Source organism: Daucus carota, chromosome 6, assembly GCF_001625215.2.
Source record: "Daucus carota subsp. sativus chromosome 6, DH1 v3.0, whole genome shotgun sequence".
Lineage (NCBI taxonomy): Eukaryota > Viridiplantae > Streptophyta > Magnoliopsida > Apiales > Apiaceae > Daucus > Daucus carota.
The window spans coordinates 26,716,356-26,733,522 of NC_030386.2; the positions used below are offsets into that span (position 1 = coordinate 26,716,356).

General features: G+C 33.7%; 2 protein-coding genes across 5 annotated transcripts; both read left to right on the forward strand.

Annotated features, from left to right (window-relative positions):
• The first annotated feature begins 1,298 nt into the window (after window positions 1-1,298).
• On the forward strand, window positions 1,299-2,394 carry LOC108226847 (E3 ubiquitin-protein ligase APD2). The gene is made up of 4 exons (XM_017401838.2): window positions 1,299-1,546; window positions 1,628-1,688; window positions 1,768-2,062; window positions 2,169-2,394. Exons 1-4 carry the CDS (start codon window positions 1,457-1,459, stop codon window positions 2,248-2,250), a joined length of 528 nt encoding a protein of 175 aa, XP_017257327.1. The 5' UTR covers window positions 1,299-1,456; the 3' UTR covers window positions 2,251-2,394.
• A 6,750-nt stretch (window positions 2,395-9,144) lies between these two features.
• On the forward strand, window positions 9,145-17,008 carry LOC108225503 (aspartic proteinase 36). 4 transcript variants are annotated; one of them, XM_064078866.1, is made up of 12 exons: window positions 9,150-9,507; window positions 9,647-9,767; window positions 11,373-11,800; window positions 11,882-12,038; window positions 14,102-14,151; window positions 14,273-14,369; window positions 14,517-14,586; window positions 14,720-14,941; window positions 15,619-15,743; window positions 15,881-15,982; window positions 16,059-16,156; window positions 16,550-17,008. In XM_064078866.1, exons 1-12 carry the CDS (start codon window positions 9,239-9,241, stop codon window positions 16,725-16,727), a joined length of 1,917 nt encoding a protein of 638 aa, XP_063934936.1. In that variant the 5' UTR covers window positions 9,150-9,238; the 3' UTR covers window positions 16,728-17,008. The 4 variants fall into 4 exon arrangements, 2 of the variants coding, with proteins under 2 accessions (XP_063934936.1, XP_063934935.1); XM_064078865.1 differs by having other exon boundaries at window positions 9,152-9,507; window positions 14,102-14,184; XR_010284060.1 differs by having other exon boundaries at window positions 9,145-9,507; window positions 14,102-14,184; window positions 15,619-15,793; window positions 15,881-16,156; window positions 16,550-16,601.
• Window positions 17,009-17,167: the final 159 nt, after the last annotated feature.

A 17,167-nucleotide genomic window follows, 5' to 3' on the forward strand; every position in this document is an offset into this window, starting at 1 on the left:
GATCGGAAAAGGAGTTGAACATGTCCGAAATTTCCTTGTTTTCACATATAATACAAATACTATATAATATAGTAATATTATATAAAATATTAGTGATAATATACTACTCTATATATGTATCTATTTTTAAATTTGAACAATCCCGCAATTAATTGATTAAATTAAATTTTTTATATAATGCAAACTAATATTAATTATTCTAGTTTTGTTTTTTTTTACTTTTATTATAAATAAGTAATTGGTCGTGGCAAAAATAAAAATAAATAAGTAATAGGTTAATCACTGTATAAAATATTATATAAAATTAAAAAGATATTATATATTATGACTAATTAAAATTATTTTTATTAAAATTATATTATTAAATATATATTTAATTTTCTCAAAAAGATGAATTCTCCAAATTCATGCGGGACGTCCCATTCCACATTTGGGACCGGGATTAGGAAGCTAAAATAAATACACACTCAAAAATTGAAACGAATTTGAAAATCAATTTTAAATATAAGGATAGCACTTTGTCAACATAAGATAACTCCCATACCATATTTTGTTTTAATCTGTTAAAGACCCTCTTTTTTACCTATTTACGCAAGAATGATGCGTTGGAAATTAATAATTAAAAATTTAGATCACTCGAGGTTGAGCGAATCAGAACTCATATTGAGTTCTTCCGTATATAATTAACAACGCCAAACCATCACTTTAGGTTATACCTAATCCATTTTCGCCGCTTTATTAAATTTTTCCGCACCATATTTTCATCCATGATAAGCACAACTGAAACACACTTTGACGTTAATACGTTGTGGTCACAAGTCATCTACTATATATTTATATATTTAGGGGTGATCATTTCAGGTCCTGTGTCAGCAATCAGGTTTGGATCAAGCTAAAATCACCTAAAATCAGATAAAATTTAAAATTGAATTTATTAGAAATAAAAATATGATTTTCTGGTCATTTTTGGGTTTTCTCTCGGTAAACCGGGTTGCAGGTTGGGTAGGGTTCGGATGGTGTCTGATATTGTCACCCCTATATATTTTATACTAAAAAAAAGTATGTTTGATGGCTATATATATTTAAATTATTTATTTTAAATAAGCATATAAAAATTATTTTTCTGAAAATAAATAATTATGCTCATAAATAAGTAATATAAACAAAATTCTAAAATATTGTTCATAAAAAAAATAAAAATATATTTCTTCTTAAAAATAAATATTTATTTTCTGATAATAAATTTACCAAATATATAAACATTAGGACGCTAAGACACAAAATCTGCTGACAAGAATTTCCATCAAGTTCGAATCCTGCCATCTATTACTTTTACTTTACATTTAAAGATTGCTTCCAACACACACATTGATTCATATGATTATATCTATCATTTTCACCTCCATAATATTTAACAGATTTAACTCGGTAGAGAAGAAAGAGTTGTACTAGCTTCATGCCTCGGACCACACTACTAAGAGCAGGATATCAAAGCCTAAATCATTCCGATAGAAATCATGTTGATTTCGTCAAAAGTGACCTTCAAGTAAGTGAAATTTTGGTATCGTTATTTTTTTCATTTGTTTCTTGGCTAAAAATTGATCCCAGAATGTTTATCGAACTATAGGATGAATCGCAACTCGTGGTAGACTTTCTGGTTCGTATCATGGTCTATGTCACACTCATGGGTAATCTTGTGTTGAGTATATATACATTCTCGTACTTGCTGTGAATGTGCATAGGTCTTATTGTGCAATTATGATGCAGTGGTGATCATGGTCATGATTATGTTAATTATGAAGTTCATGAAAGTTTATGATCAAGAGGCGGACTCTGTAGTGGCTTCGTCGTCAGAGACTGACAGGTTGTTACCAAAGGAGACGATGTCGTACTTGGATTATGGAACATGCTGTGAGCAGGATTCAGTGCTGAAGAATTATAGCAGCAGCTCATCGGAGGACTTGTATGACGAAAATATATGCATAATTTGTTATGACAACTCGAGGAATTGTTTTTTTGTTCCTTGTGGCCATTGTGCTACTTGTTGCGCTTGTGCCAAGAGGTATGTTTCTCTGTTCTGGTGCGTGGGTAATTTTTTTTTAATTTAAGGCCAGTATACTAGATTATGGTGCTCATTTCTGCTATATGGTACTGATCTGTTTATGCAGGATTGTTGATGATGGAGAAAACAAGAATTGTCCGATATGCAGAAGATTGATTCAAAAAGTGAGGAAATTGTTCACTTCATAGTACCGGTTGCTTTCTTTTTCTTTACAGCTCTTTAATGTTGCTAAGTAGAATGATTATCACTGGGAGAGAGTGAAAATTTTCAGAGATGGCTGCTGCTGTGTCAAAATTGCATCATATATATATGATTTATTAAGTGGTTTATAATTTAAGCCTACAAAAAGCGCAATTAAAGTTATGTATCTCTAGTGACATGAAAATTTATGCATTATGATGTTTGGTTGGGATGAATGAATACCAAAAAAATGAAATGAAATTTGAACTATGCCCTATTTGTTTACAGGAAGCAGCTTCCGTTTCTGGCTTCTGTTTTTCCTGACCCGTTTGTGTAAATAAATAGAAGTACTTTTAAGAAGCTGAGAATGCTAACAGTTTTTACTTCTTTTCCAAACATTTTATTAACTTATTTACTTCTCAGTTCTAGTCCACTTCTTTACTTTAAACAAAGAAACATTTTTTTTAAGTTTGTCCAAATGGGCCCCTATGTTAGAGACAAATATTTATAAATTTCATTTTTTACTCCACTCCGGTGCTTACATCATATATTATATATCACATTCATGTACACATTTTTTTCCTAAAACTCTTCATAATAATTTTGCACTCACTCAATTTTTTTCAAAACCTTTCTCATCTCTATTATTTTCATTTATTTTTAGTCATTTCATTTCATTCTCCCCAACCAAACACCACATAAATCCTTTCCTGCAGTTAAAATATAAGCAGTTGAATAGCCAGATGATTTCTACGATATTTTCAGTTTCTCGTAGAGTGCGAACATATGGTGATCAAGTCCAACTCAGAAAGTCTCTCATATCCTTTCTCTGCGACGGCTCGATTTATATGCTACAACTACTATTTCGGATAAATAAATCTGAAGGACGTGTTTAATGAACTGCAACACGATGATAAGATACGCTGAAAATAATTGCCCAAGAATGTCAGCCATATTTATCAATCTCACCTTGAAATGAGTGATATTAATAGTTTCAGAATGAAGATGATAATTATTGAATCTCACCAATTTAACGGTGTCTATATTTGGGTTAAAATAAAATAATATAATAACAATTTTAACCGTACAAGATCTTCGACTGAAAAATGAATTGACATATCAAAAATAAATATTATATATGATCTCTCAAAAAACCACATTTCAATTTTTCTTGTCTATGATTTTATCCACACTGGAATGTCTATATTTGTCTAATAACTACAGATCGGTAACAAATATCACATCTATTACTAATATAATATTATCTAATTATAACAATTTCAAGAGTTTATTGCAAAATGCAACCCCCTGGATTTCCGAAAATTCACTTTTAGACATATACTTTATATAATTGCACTTTGCACCCTGTTGGTTCGTTAGGCGCGTCACTTTGCACCCCTTCCGTTAATTTTGACTGTTAAGGTTAAAAGTCTCGGGGTAGTTTGGGGAATTTAAAAAAATTAATTTTAACCAGATTTTATTTAATTTTTTTGACCCTCTAAACGATATTTTTTGAAAAATCTTAAAGAACGAAAGTTGTAGAGAACGAAAAGATCCTTTTAGAACAATGAAATTCAAAATTATTGAAATATTTTTTGTAATTGTTTAATAAATTACAAAATTTTGATATCTTGTAAAAAGTCGTGATAAATTCAATTAATTTCAGATTTCAATGATTTTCGATGATTCGGAAAACACTTTCAATTACCTATAACTTTCAAATTTTATTTCGAAGCTGGAATCAATTAAAACCTACTGTAATTGAATTTAAAACTTAAAAAATGAGTTGTAAACATTATTTCGAAAATATTTCGAAACATAATATGAGGAAATAACATGAACGAAAGTTATAGGCAACTGAAAGAGGCTTTCGAATCACCAAAAATCATTGAAATCTGAAATTGATTGAATTTATTACGAATTTTTACAAGATCTCCAATTTTCGTAATTTATTAAACAATTACAAAAAATATTTCAATAATTTTGAATTTTTATTCTTCAAAAAAAAATAATTTTGAATTTTATTGTTTTAAAAGGATCTTTTCGTCCTCTACAACTTTCGTTTTTTAATATTTTTCAAAAACTATCGTTTAGAGGGTCAAAAAAATTAAATAAAATCTGGTTAAAATTAATTTTTTTCAATTCCCCAAACTACCCCCGAGACTTTTAACCTTAACAGCCAAAATTAACGGAAGGGGTGCAAAGTGACGCGCCTAACGAACCAACAGGGTGCAAAGTGCAATTATATAAAGTATATGTCTAAAAGTGAATTTTCGGAAATCCAGGGGGTTGCGTTTTGCAATAAACTCCAATTTCAATAATAATAACATAATATTTTTAAGATATAACTACCAATCAATATAATCAGTAATATCGGATTGAAATGTCTTACAATATATACTACTTTATAACGAGTGTCATGCATAAGCAGTGTTCTACAAATCGCTAGGCTTCGCATGACAGTCGGGGGTACCTTCTAGCGTTTAATTGGGTTTAATTGGGAAAGTGAAGATTATCCGGAAAGATTAATCAGGTGTCGCATGACAGTCGGGGTACCTTTTAGCGATTAATCGGGAAATTGAAGATTAACCGGGAAGATTAATCAGATATATATTATTTTTTAATTATTATAATTATATGTAATTTAATTAATTAATTAATTAATTATTATTAGAGTCAAACTAGTAAGCAATATAATATCATATATCGTGTATTAAATAATCAAAACTTACCATTGTCATGAAAGTTAGTGACTATTGTGTGTCTATGGGCACATCATAGAAAATTCCTTACGCATTTCTAATATGTTTCGGAGTATGACAAAATTTCTATGTTTGGAGATCATATATGTACTTCAAGCTGAACATATTTTGCATAATAACATATTTTGCAATCTTCAGCTTGCGGTACATATAAACTCTTTAATTAAAAAAAGTCATCTTGGATTACCACCTTGACAACAATTATTGAAATTTAAAAATAGAAATCAAGAGCATGTGAATGTGGTGGTACTTGGCATCAAGCTACTTACGTGCATAATTGCATTGACAGATCAACATCACCGTCTTAGTGCGAGAAGTTCTATATATCTAGCATATCTCAAATATATAATATAAAATATTAATACAATTTAATTTAGATAAATATAATGAACTCTTCTTATATTCTATAGACTGGCAATATATAAGTAATCTAGCTATAGGATTTAAAAAAACAGCTAGAGTACTAGTAAAAATAATAATTAAATTGTTCATGGTAGTTTTATGTAAGATTAATCAATGCACTTTTCATGCACCTTAAGGCTTCCATGGCGATGGGATGGTGGACTTGGCGGAAAGAGTGGCGGACCTGCAGAAAAAATGATGTTTTTTCTTGATTTTTTAGCCACCACTTGTGTGAGGGACACATGTGCGACAATCAATCCGGCATTTTCGGCAATAGTTGGCTCATTATGGCTGGAATCCGTGCGAATGTCCTTATATTCATCAAACTTATCCAGACCTCTTACCATTGCCCATATAATTGTGTTTGGATTCGGATTATGACTTTGAAACCACTTCCATCCACCTTTACATAAGTATGTCCTGTTGTCATTAGGTGTGGAGGCTCCGCGATGAAAAACATATTCGGGGATAGTTGTTTCCATATCCTACTACGTAGCTCATATTCATGGGATTTGCGCTAATAATGTAATTTATCTGTTAATAGGAAGTAGAGAATTTTTGGGTTCATATAGATGGGTTTTTATTTTTTTAGAAAAAAAATGGCAGATTGTGTGCAAGTAACTTGGGAAAAGGCAAAATTGATCAAATCATTGACTAATTAAGATGAAATCGGGTCCACAATACCAACCCATTGCTCTTACGATGTTCAGACGGTCTGAAAAAGTGATGTTAAGAAAGCCACATTAGCCACATATTGAAATGGTTGCCCATGTCCATGATTCAATTGAATTAGCCCCCCTACAACTTTTTTTATGCTAGTTAGTTAAGGCTATATAGCTTTCTTCAAAGTTTTTTTCCGAAGCAATATTTACTATAAATGTTGAGGGCTTTTCTAAGTTATAGTAATAGTTAACACAACAATCTAAAAGTTACTTCGAGTCTAGTTGTAGATATTGCAGCGTCGGAGATATGAGCACATGCTACGACCAATAATTTCGTGATAGTTTTTAGAGTGATGTCTCACAAGGGTAATCGGGATCCAAGAAAATGCGCAACCTAGTTAGAAGCATCATAGTTGTAGGAAACTTGTTGTCCCAACTCAAAATGCTCAAGTCCGGGCGCATGACGGCTCCATGTGCTTTAGAAAGTAGCTCTTGATCACTTGCAAGCTGCACCACATATGTACTCATCATAGTCATCGAGTTTTGGGAGTAATATGTCGTGCCTTTGCTTTTGTTGATGGCGAACTCGAAGACTCTAGATACAACCACCACAAGTTCACACACTGCAATATAAGCCCGAAGATTAAATCAATTGCTAATCAAATTAGAGTCGACATTATATATTTGTCATCTATATTTAGTGTAATAAGATTCAGTTAGTATTTAGTCAATTAAGCATTTCCCGCCATTGGTGTATATGTAAAGTATTGGTGATGAGATATGTGTCGTTGGTCAATTATTGTGCAGCTATCGTGCAATTATTGTGCAGTTTGTAAGATATTTGTCGTTGGTCAATTATTGTGCAGCTATCGTGCAATTATTGTGCAGTTTGTAAGATTCATTCTTCAAACTTAATGGTTCAATTCATTTTCTCTCTTTTTCACCACTAAATTGCACTCATATTTACTGCATGTACTATATATCCACCCTAGCGTAGGGAACATAAGTAGAAGAAAAATATCAATCCTAAAAATCATAAACTGGTGTATACCTGGCTTAAAATGTAAGGAAGAAAAGGATCAAAAGTCAGGAGCAAATAGTCAATCCCGCACTTGGCGAGCTCTCTAACGTGGTCATACTCTTGCACCGTCTTGAACTTGCTTTCGTGCTCTATGACACTCCAGTTCAGCATTGTTATCGCAAATGACATCGGGAAATGATACTTTGCATTGTTACCAGCATAGTGGTATCCTCCAACAAGCCCTTCCTCCGTAACATTTTCATCTTGTATCCCTGAATCTCTTCAACTTATTCCGTAATTGTTCTTGGGAAAAATTTGAAGAAGCTAGAGATTGGTAAAGTATGGTACCCGTTGTACGTGTACCTATAGTTTTTTTCCGATGTTTGTGCTTTCGATTTTGATAAGGCCGTGATTGATCAGTTTAAACTTTCTGAAAATACCCCGTCTCTTTTAAAATATAACTTTCCAACACAATACAATATTATTGTTTCATCTCTTTCCACACTTTTTCCCAGTTTCACATTTACAATCCAAATATATTAATATTTAATATTTTAATAATAGAGCTTGTGGATAAGGATTATTATTAGAGTGAATGCACAAAAATGATGTCCTAAATTACTAAAACACTATATTTTATAATATTTATTAAAATCTATTTTAGCTGGAATTTCACTTCGACTCCAACAGTTACTATTAGTTTTAGTATGCTTCGAGAGTTTTTTCTTATCATTATAAATGTGGCCCTAAATACCCAACATGCTCGTGCCTTAACAACAATTAATCGAAATACGAATATTTAGTGTAAAAGGTCCTAAGTACTCACAAAATATTTGACTATAAGAGAATTATTATGATGATACATCACAACTTATTGAGTATCAGGATAATACTCCACGGGTAGAGATGTATCAGTGTGATACTCCACTGAGAGTTGAGAAACATTTGTATTTATAAGCTTAATTAATTTTTTTTTTAATGAATATCTGCCAAAACAACCAATTTTCAATAATATTTGACCAAAATATGAATATTCAGTAAGAAGCGGTTCTAAAAGTACCCACAAGATACTGAATTGTTACAGGAGTATCAAGATGATACGCCACAATCAGTTGAATATCAAGGTGATATTTACTTGTAAAGGAATATCAATGTGATACTTTTTTGCGCCTTCTCAAGCGCAAGGTCAGAACATCAGTTAGGATGTAAGGGTGTGTCTGGAGTGAGGTCACAATTATTAGCTAAAATAGTTTGGTTGGCCGTGATAAGTAAAGATAATAATGATATTATTAGTTGTTCAGCTTAGGTGTTCGAAGTTATAGTGCTTGAAGTTATCAAATTAGGTGATATCATTTATCTAGTGACTCTTATCTTTTACAAAAAAGGATTCTTGTAGGCAAGATAATTATAAATAAAATTATTATTGGTTTTCCTCATCACAATATTTTCCGGGGGAATAGCCTTCTCGAATAGGCAAACCTAACAAGATGCTTTCATTGAGTTGGGCAAACCTAATACTTTAATTACAATATTTTAAGAACAACTATTTCTAACTTACATTAACGATTAGTGCAACGAATAAATAATGAAAGACATGTTTGCACCAAACTGCAACAACAAAGACCAAACTTGATATAACAATAAACTCTCTGTCATTTACATTGTCGGACGATGACAAGACGAGTATCATCCACCAAGAATTAAGTAATGAATTAAGTTCGGACATGTACACTTACACTACATGTTGATGTCGTTAATGAACCTGATCCTCTATACTAAGAAATGTAGATTACTACTATAGTTCCTGGTGTATTTAATAGGAAAAAAAATCTAAGTATGTGCGATTGACTTGGAAATTTTACTTTGATTGCGAGTAACATTAGTATAAACTTAATTATAAGTAATATATTTTGTAAAAAATGGTGGCATAGACATCTGAATATCAGTAAATTTTTTTGATTTAGCAAAAAATTTTCATATAAATCCTGAATCGATAATCAACTTATTACTCCCGATTCGATTTTTGAGACAATGTGTCTGATACTAAAAACACATACTCCTATGTAAAAATAAAAGCGAAAAATTGGATTAAAATTTATCTGCTTAACTACCACTGGTAAGAGTACTAGTAGTAGGATCTGAAAGGCAAATGAGTCTTGATTCAATGGCACCGCGAAGTTTAACGATAATAACCTCTCTTCTCCTCATCTTAATTGCGATCCTTTTTTCCCGCCAACCAGTCTGCTGTTCAGTTAACAACAACGATTTCATTCTCCGGCGCCCTGACGACGGCACCAACCGCCACATTCTCTTCCTCCCTCTCACTCTCTCTCATCCTCCCGCCAATTCCTCCGCCGCTCGCCGCCACCTTCATCCCAACGCTCACATGCGCCTTCATGACGATCTCTTGAAAAACGGGTAACACTTCCATCTCTCTTCGCTTTTAGCGCCAGAACACGTGTTTCGTACCTTTCAACAATTTTTAGTTTATGATAACAGTTTCAGCGCGAGAACACGTACAATTTTTATTTTATTTTATCTCATGTTGTTTAATTAGGTATTATACTACTCGGCTTTTTATCGGAACTCCACCGCAGAAATTTGCTCTCATTGTCGACACAGGGAGTACTGCTACTTACGTTCCTTGCTCTTCTTGTGAACAATGCGGCACTCATCAGGTCCTTTCATTTCTTGATTCCGCTATATTAATTCTTTTTTTCGAGAATGATATTTATCGATTTATACGGCTAAGTTTGATGTATGCTTTGCTACGACTCAATTGAATTGAATAATCTTTCAGGACATATCTGTCAACACTTGTTTGCTTGCTATAGGGTGTGATAATTTCGGCATGTAAAAGATTGGAGATCTGTATAATTTATAGGACACTGTTGTTATTTTTTGCGCACTTTTAGCGTATGATGATTTTAAGTAAGAAACCTGACATGTGTGATGACGTAAGAATTAGTTGATGTTTGTGTGTGAATCACATCACTTTGATTTGTGTGAATTGTTCACACTTATGTAATATATGATGATATTAGCATGTTACAAATGATAATGCGATTTACCATGCCAGAAATTGTTAATGCTATTCTGTGTATCATGACAATTTTGATTCCCACTTTGTTTGCTCAATGCTCATATAGGGGGTCGGTAACTTTAAGTAATAAACTAAGTTTCGGGGCTTATCACTTGAAGTTTATTTTTGTTCTCTGTGCATGGATAACGGACTACTGTGGTTGCCTTTGAAGCAGCGTTCCTACCCCAACCTCCTTCTACATCAAAAGGAAGAAATTTTGTGTTATTTAATGCTTTTGTTAGTTGTATGTACATACATACCTAAATGATATATCTCAAAACCTTTCAAGACTAGATAATGACAAAGTTGTGCTTGGATAAATCTTTCTTGGTTCTTTTGGTCTTTGATCCCTTGGGATACCTATGGTGGAGGATAGTGATAGTAACCCAATCATCACGTGCTACCTGCCCATGCTTGGCCACATTGGTAATGCTTGCTTTGGCCTGCTCGTGGGTTGAATCTGGTTGGAAGAGGTCACTAATTAGTTTTCCTCATGGTTTTCTTCTCTTATTTGTCAAGTTGGCCTGTAAATCAGGCTGATTGTTATACATGTTGGTAATCAAAATTTACTTGGCTTATCTTTGTGAATGTGTCTTTCAACACATACTCGTGACAGTGTATTATTGGCTTTCTCATACCTTATCTCTAAATCCTGCTAACTGTTTCCTTTGTATTGGTTCATGTTACTCAGATAAGCCATCAGAATTAGGCTAGGCCTGAGGGTTTAAACTTCTGTTAGTTACGGTTCGTGTTTTTGGGATGTGGTCTTACATTTTTACAATTATCTATAGGTCTTCTTCTTAGATTGTGCCTGAATGGCAGACCTCTGCCATCAAATTATATTGACCAACGGCAATTTTAACTCCCTCCTGCAATATTGATCTCACGTATTTTTTAATAATTCGTGAAATCCAATGCTAAGTTAATGTAAATTATTTTAAAAAGTAAATAATGTAATTCCTGTAATTCATCAATTATATGTTAAGCTTTGTTGCCTGATTTTTTAAGAAATTTACAAGATAGTTTGAAACTTCAGAATTCTGGCAATATCAAGATAGAGAGGAAACTCTCTTTATGAAACAAAAGAAATATATCCAGCGACTTGATACCGGAATATTGGTACACAATGGACAATATAAACAAGGAACCTGTATATGTGAGTTCTGTTTGTTTTTCTAAGGATTGATATTTTGCTCAACAGGACCCAAGGTTTCAGCCAGAGTTGTCTACCACTTACCAACCTGTAAAATGCAATTATGATTGCACATGTGACGATGACAGTGGGCAATGTACTTACGAAAGACAGTATGCTGAAATGAGTTCTAGCAGTGGAGTTCTTGGTAGTGACGTTATTTCTTTTGGTGACCAAAGTGAGCTGAAGCCACAACGTGCTGTTTTTGGCTGTGAAACTGTAGAAACTGGTGACCTCTATAGGCAACGTGCTGATGGCATAATGGGTCTGGGACGTGGTGATCTTAGTATTGTTGATCAGCTTGTTGATAATGGTGTAATAAGTGATTCCTTTTCCTTATGCTACGGTGGAATGGATGTTGGTGGCGGCGCTATGGTTCTTGGAGGAGTTTCACCTCCAAATGATATGATTTTTACCTATTCAAATGCGGTCCGCAGGTATGTTTTACTCAAATTATTCACTCGTCGAAGAATTTTTTAACACAACTCCACATTAATCTGATATCGGAATGTCAACAGTCAATATTACAATGTCGAGTTAAAGGAGTTTCACGTTGCTGGGAAGCCTTTGTCTTTAGATCCCAGTGTTTTTGACAGAAAACATGGAACTGTGCTAGATAGTGGGACAACTTATACATATTTACCAGAAGACGCATTTGTAGAGTTTAAGAAAGCGGTACGATTCTATATTTAATTCTTCAGGTACTCCTATTCGGTATAATTGTCAAACCCTTCATGGGCCAGTCTCTTCCTTACAACTTGATTAGGTCAACTTTGACAGAATCGAAATGACATTGCACATCAAAATATAATAAAATAAATTAACTTGATTGGATTAATCATCTGAAAATCCACTACAGTAAGGGTAAGATATGGTTGAGTTTAGCTGCAGAGTACCACTAAACCAGAGGGTTTAACACAGATGGGAAGACAAAAAGTATAGCAACACATAGAAGAGAGAAGATCTCAATGTTCAATAATTTGATTATCTGTGATCCATAATTAGTTGAAGATCACATCTGTGTATGCTTTAGAAGAACCTATAACTAATGCTGAAACAAGGAAATTACCCCTTCCTAATCAATATATTTGCTTCCTAATAAGTATCTACCCCATGATTAAATAAAGGAAACAACTCCCATTATTAATTAAAGTAATTTCTTGTTTGTCATCATGATCTTGCCTAACAAGATAATACACGAACAATTTTGTGGGCTACTCTTCATTTTCCTCACTTTCTTGTAAGCTATGTTACTTGGACTTGGGTACGAAGTATCGGAAACAACAAATATCCAAGTGTCGGACTCAGAAATTATGAAAATTGGGAACACAAGGACACTGTCCTTTCTCAGACATGGGTACGAGGACACGCCAAAATATATTAATGAACAATCATGGTAAATAGATACCTTAACAAAAATTGACAATTAAACTTAGATTAAACTCGACATTGTAAACTCAGCTTATATGTAGTCTTTAAGTCGGTCAAAGTGTCTACGTTTCGGTCAAAGAATCTGACACAGAATACTTGTCGTGTCCAAGTGGACATGACACGGTTACGGCAACCTAAAAAGAAGAGTTGGAGTAACACAACTGATAAGGATAAAGGGCGGTAAATTGTAAATTTCGCCAATAGAAGTGATTTTGCCTTTTAAAATTCAATTTCTTAATCAGTAGCTGTTAGTACAATTATGTACTCTGTAATAAGGTAAAAGTACCGAAGGCATAATTAGACATTATCAAATCCATTAAAAGTTTCCTAGTTAGTTGGTTGGTCGGTAATTGTGACGGATAAAAATAATCAACAAAGATAATACTGATTACAATGTATTAATATATAAGTTCCGTGCTTGCCATGGGCTCAAATCATTGGTGGTATACATAGTACATGTTTATTAAATAATAATATAATATATATGAAGTATGTACATTTTTTTATCTAGAAATAAGATTATCTGTATTTGAATATATTCATGTTGATGTATGTAATTATGTATCACCTATATGGTGATATATCGTACAACCTTTTATACTGTAATAAGGGTTTAAATCATATTGTAAATCGATTAAGGCTTCTAAACAGATTGTTGAACGGGAGCCTAAGTTCAGACAGTTTACTACTTAAGTATACATCTGCATTTACTATCTTAATTCACATAAATTGGGTGATTGCTCTAGCTGAACTGAAGCACTTAACTCTTGATGCAAGCAACACCAGAAAACGATATATAACCATTGAGTTTTGCTTTGTTAACATCACTTCAATTATCAATCAGCTAAGCCTCTCCAATAATAAAAAAGATCAAATATATAATCCCAGCCTTCTGTCACTAGACTAGATACATTGATAAGCTCATCCATTTTGAGTCTTAAGCGCAAGTTGTCTGCGCAGTATGCCAAAAGTCTTTTTTTTGTCACTAGACTAATTCACTATAATTGATAACCGTACTTTAGCTATATTGATGGATGGTGAAAATGGGCTGGCCACGAATTAGCCTATTGCCACTTAACCAGGCAGCAGCAGTTTCAGTAGATTATACTCTGTGTGTCTTTGTATATTTGTGCGCTATCTTAACACACTTAGGTGTTTCTGTGTATATACTGCCATCTTTTGTAACCTGTAAAAACATTCCTCATGCTTACAAGTGACAAATGTTGAACAAGGTTTTGTGTAGAGTGCTCTTAGGCTCAACGTTCTTTAGTTTTTACTCTAAGAATTTCATTTTCCGTCATATGCAGATAATGAAGGAGGTCACTTCCTTGAAGCAGATTAGTGGTCCTGACCCAAGGTATAATGACATTTGTTTCTCTGGTGCTGGAAGGTAATGGAAAGCCCAACTAAAGTGCTAAATATATTTGATTGATCACGAGTACCTTTATGGAGTGTGTTGATTTGAGCTTTGTTTTCAGTGATATTTCAGAATTGTCAAAATTCTTTCCAACTGTTGATATGGTATTTGAAAACGGACAAAAGTATTCTCTATTTCCAGAAAACTACTTGTTCCGAGTAAGAATCTGCATCTACTAAATGTTCATCTCTTTTTCCGATTTCCATATATCTTTTCCCAATTCCTTCAATCAGGTTTCACTAAACTGGTTATTTGACATGTAGTGAGTGACTTATATGCTTTATGCTTATTCATGTTATCTTAAGCACTCCAAGATGCATGGTGGATACTGTCTTGGATTTTTTAAGAATGGGGATCAGAGTACTCTATTAGGAGGTACAGGTGCTTTTATTTGGCGTGTAGTATACATTGATTCTTATACTACCTCTCTTCTTATTACCGGTTTTGTTTTTAAGGAGAAAAAATGAATTGTGTTCTTCTATATCTAAAACTATTCTCGTTTATACAGGAATAATTGTCCGCAATACTTTTGTGACATATGACCGTGAACATGACAGGATTGGTTTCTGGAAAACTAATTGTTCAGAGTTATGGGAGAGGCTTAATGCTACTGGTGCACATTCTCCTGCAGCATCTCCAGCTGGACCTTCAACTGTGGATAGTCCAAGATCCTCTGCAGTATTGCCACCTGAAGCAAATCCAGCTGCAGATTCACCTTATTTTCATATAGGTATTACATGCCACTTTCTTGAGGCGACCTGTATCTCGCTTGAATTCATCCCAATGCTATTTGTGTCTGATTTAAGAGTTGTAGGTTATACCTACTTTTATTGCCTATTAGTTGCTTAAATGCTTAGACATGTGGATTTTTTGAATGTGCCTAAAATAAATCAAAACCATCTATTCCAGGATCCAGTATCATCCCATATTCCAAAAAAGTCAAGGACAGCATCATTTCAGTTTATTTATTTCCTGTTTAGCTTGTGATGCATATTCTAAATTTCTCCTTTGAACTGTATATTAGTTTAAGGACTAGTCAGAAAGAGGGTTCAGTTTTCCTCATAAAAGCGTAATAGAGGCAACAATTAATTGTTTGAAGAGGTTAAGCATCGCGATGTGTACTATCTCTGATTTGTTTGTTAATCTTGTATGTGGTGGGATGTAGACTATTACTCTTATTTGTATATAGGTTTTGTGGGCATGTAAACCAAAGATGTATATTTGATACCAAGTAAAAGTCATTTTCTTCCTACAAGGTGTCACAGAATTATACAAAGCACAAACAGAATGTGTCAAGACTCCAAAGTTCAAGCAAAGTATATTTTACTTGGAGTAGATAACTAGAAATATTTGATAATACAGTTTTCCGGTTAGTGATGGTGTGTACATATCATATTAATTCTGCAGAGGAACCCAGAATTGGGCGTGTAACATTTAGTATGTCTTTCAATGTTACATATACAATCATTAAGCCTCACATCAAAGAGCTTGCTCACAATGTAGCCGAGGAGTTGGAATTACAAGCCTCACAGGTAAAGTCATTTGTGATTGGGATGCATTATCTTTGATACAAGCCTCACAGGTAAAGTCATTTGTGATTGGGATGCATTATCTTTGATACTTGCATACTTCTATTTATTATCTTTTGAATCCGTGTAATTGTCAATAGGTGCGAATAAAGAATTTTTCTTCAGAAGGAAATGGTTCACTCATACGATTGGCCATTTCGCCAGCAGGCTCTGATGACTACATGTCCAATACAACTGCACTAGTGAGTTTACTATAGAGAGCTGCACGGAATTTCCTATGAAACCGTTTGATACTATCATTTTCTCCTTTGTGGGCAGAGTATATTATCTCGGTTTGCTGATCATAGCATAACACTTCCTGAAATCTTTGGAACTTATCAGCTTTCAAGCTGGGCGGCTGAACTCCCACTAAAGCGGTATAATATTACAGTTTACATTTTTGTTAATCTGTTACATGTTAAGCAATTACCAACTGTTTGTATGCATGTGTGCTGCTTCATCTCGTAGATATTTCTACCCCTAGCTCCTTGCTGGTTCAGACCAGCCCCTGTTTTCTTGATGTAACTTTCCAAATGAGTCGATACTAATATTGTGATCAACAGATAACTTGCGGAAACTTATTTCTTTCTGATACAAATTGTGACATTTTATTTTGTTGCAACTAACAACTGTTTCCTTTTCTAAATATTCATTGGAATAACTAACACATCAAATATGTTAGTACCTATATCTTATCAGTGTTAAAAAAAGTAAGAAGAAAAAATAAGTAAGAAGAAAAGCTAACAGGTGTGATTTGTATTGGTGAGCAGGACGTGGTGGCAGCAACATCATGTAGCTGTGGTCGTGACAATCATTTTGGCGCTGCTTCTTGGCTTGTCAGTTTCTGGAACATGGTTTATTTGGAGACGAAGACAGCAAACAATTACATACAGGCCTGTTAGCTCTTCTGCTTTTTCAGAGCAAGAACTCCAGCCCATTGTAAGTTGAGACATGATTCTTTGCTCAATTAGCCGGGGTACAGAAGATGCAAAAGAGAAAAGAATATGCAGCAAAGGTAGGTGCAGTAATACTGAGCCTACAACGCGTTACCATAGAAAAGGAATTAAATCGAAAATAGTATACATGCATGGCAGCTTAGTTTAACCTTCGCTTTCTAAGATAGGTAGAATTGTCAAGGTGGTATAAGGTTGTCATATAATGATATAAATGTATATGTCAATTTTGTAAGTATAGATTAGTTATGAACAAATAAGGCCAATTTTGTATGATTTTTTCAAGTCACTCGTTTCTTCAATTTCTCGTCAATAGAGTATTAGGAAGGAAAAACTGTGTCAAACTTGATGATTTCAAGGTTTCAAACCCAAACCAGCGGATGCTACCTGGTCTGTTAAAGAAGGTCATTATATCTTTAAACACATTTATGCTTT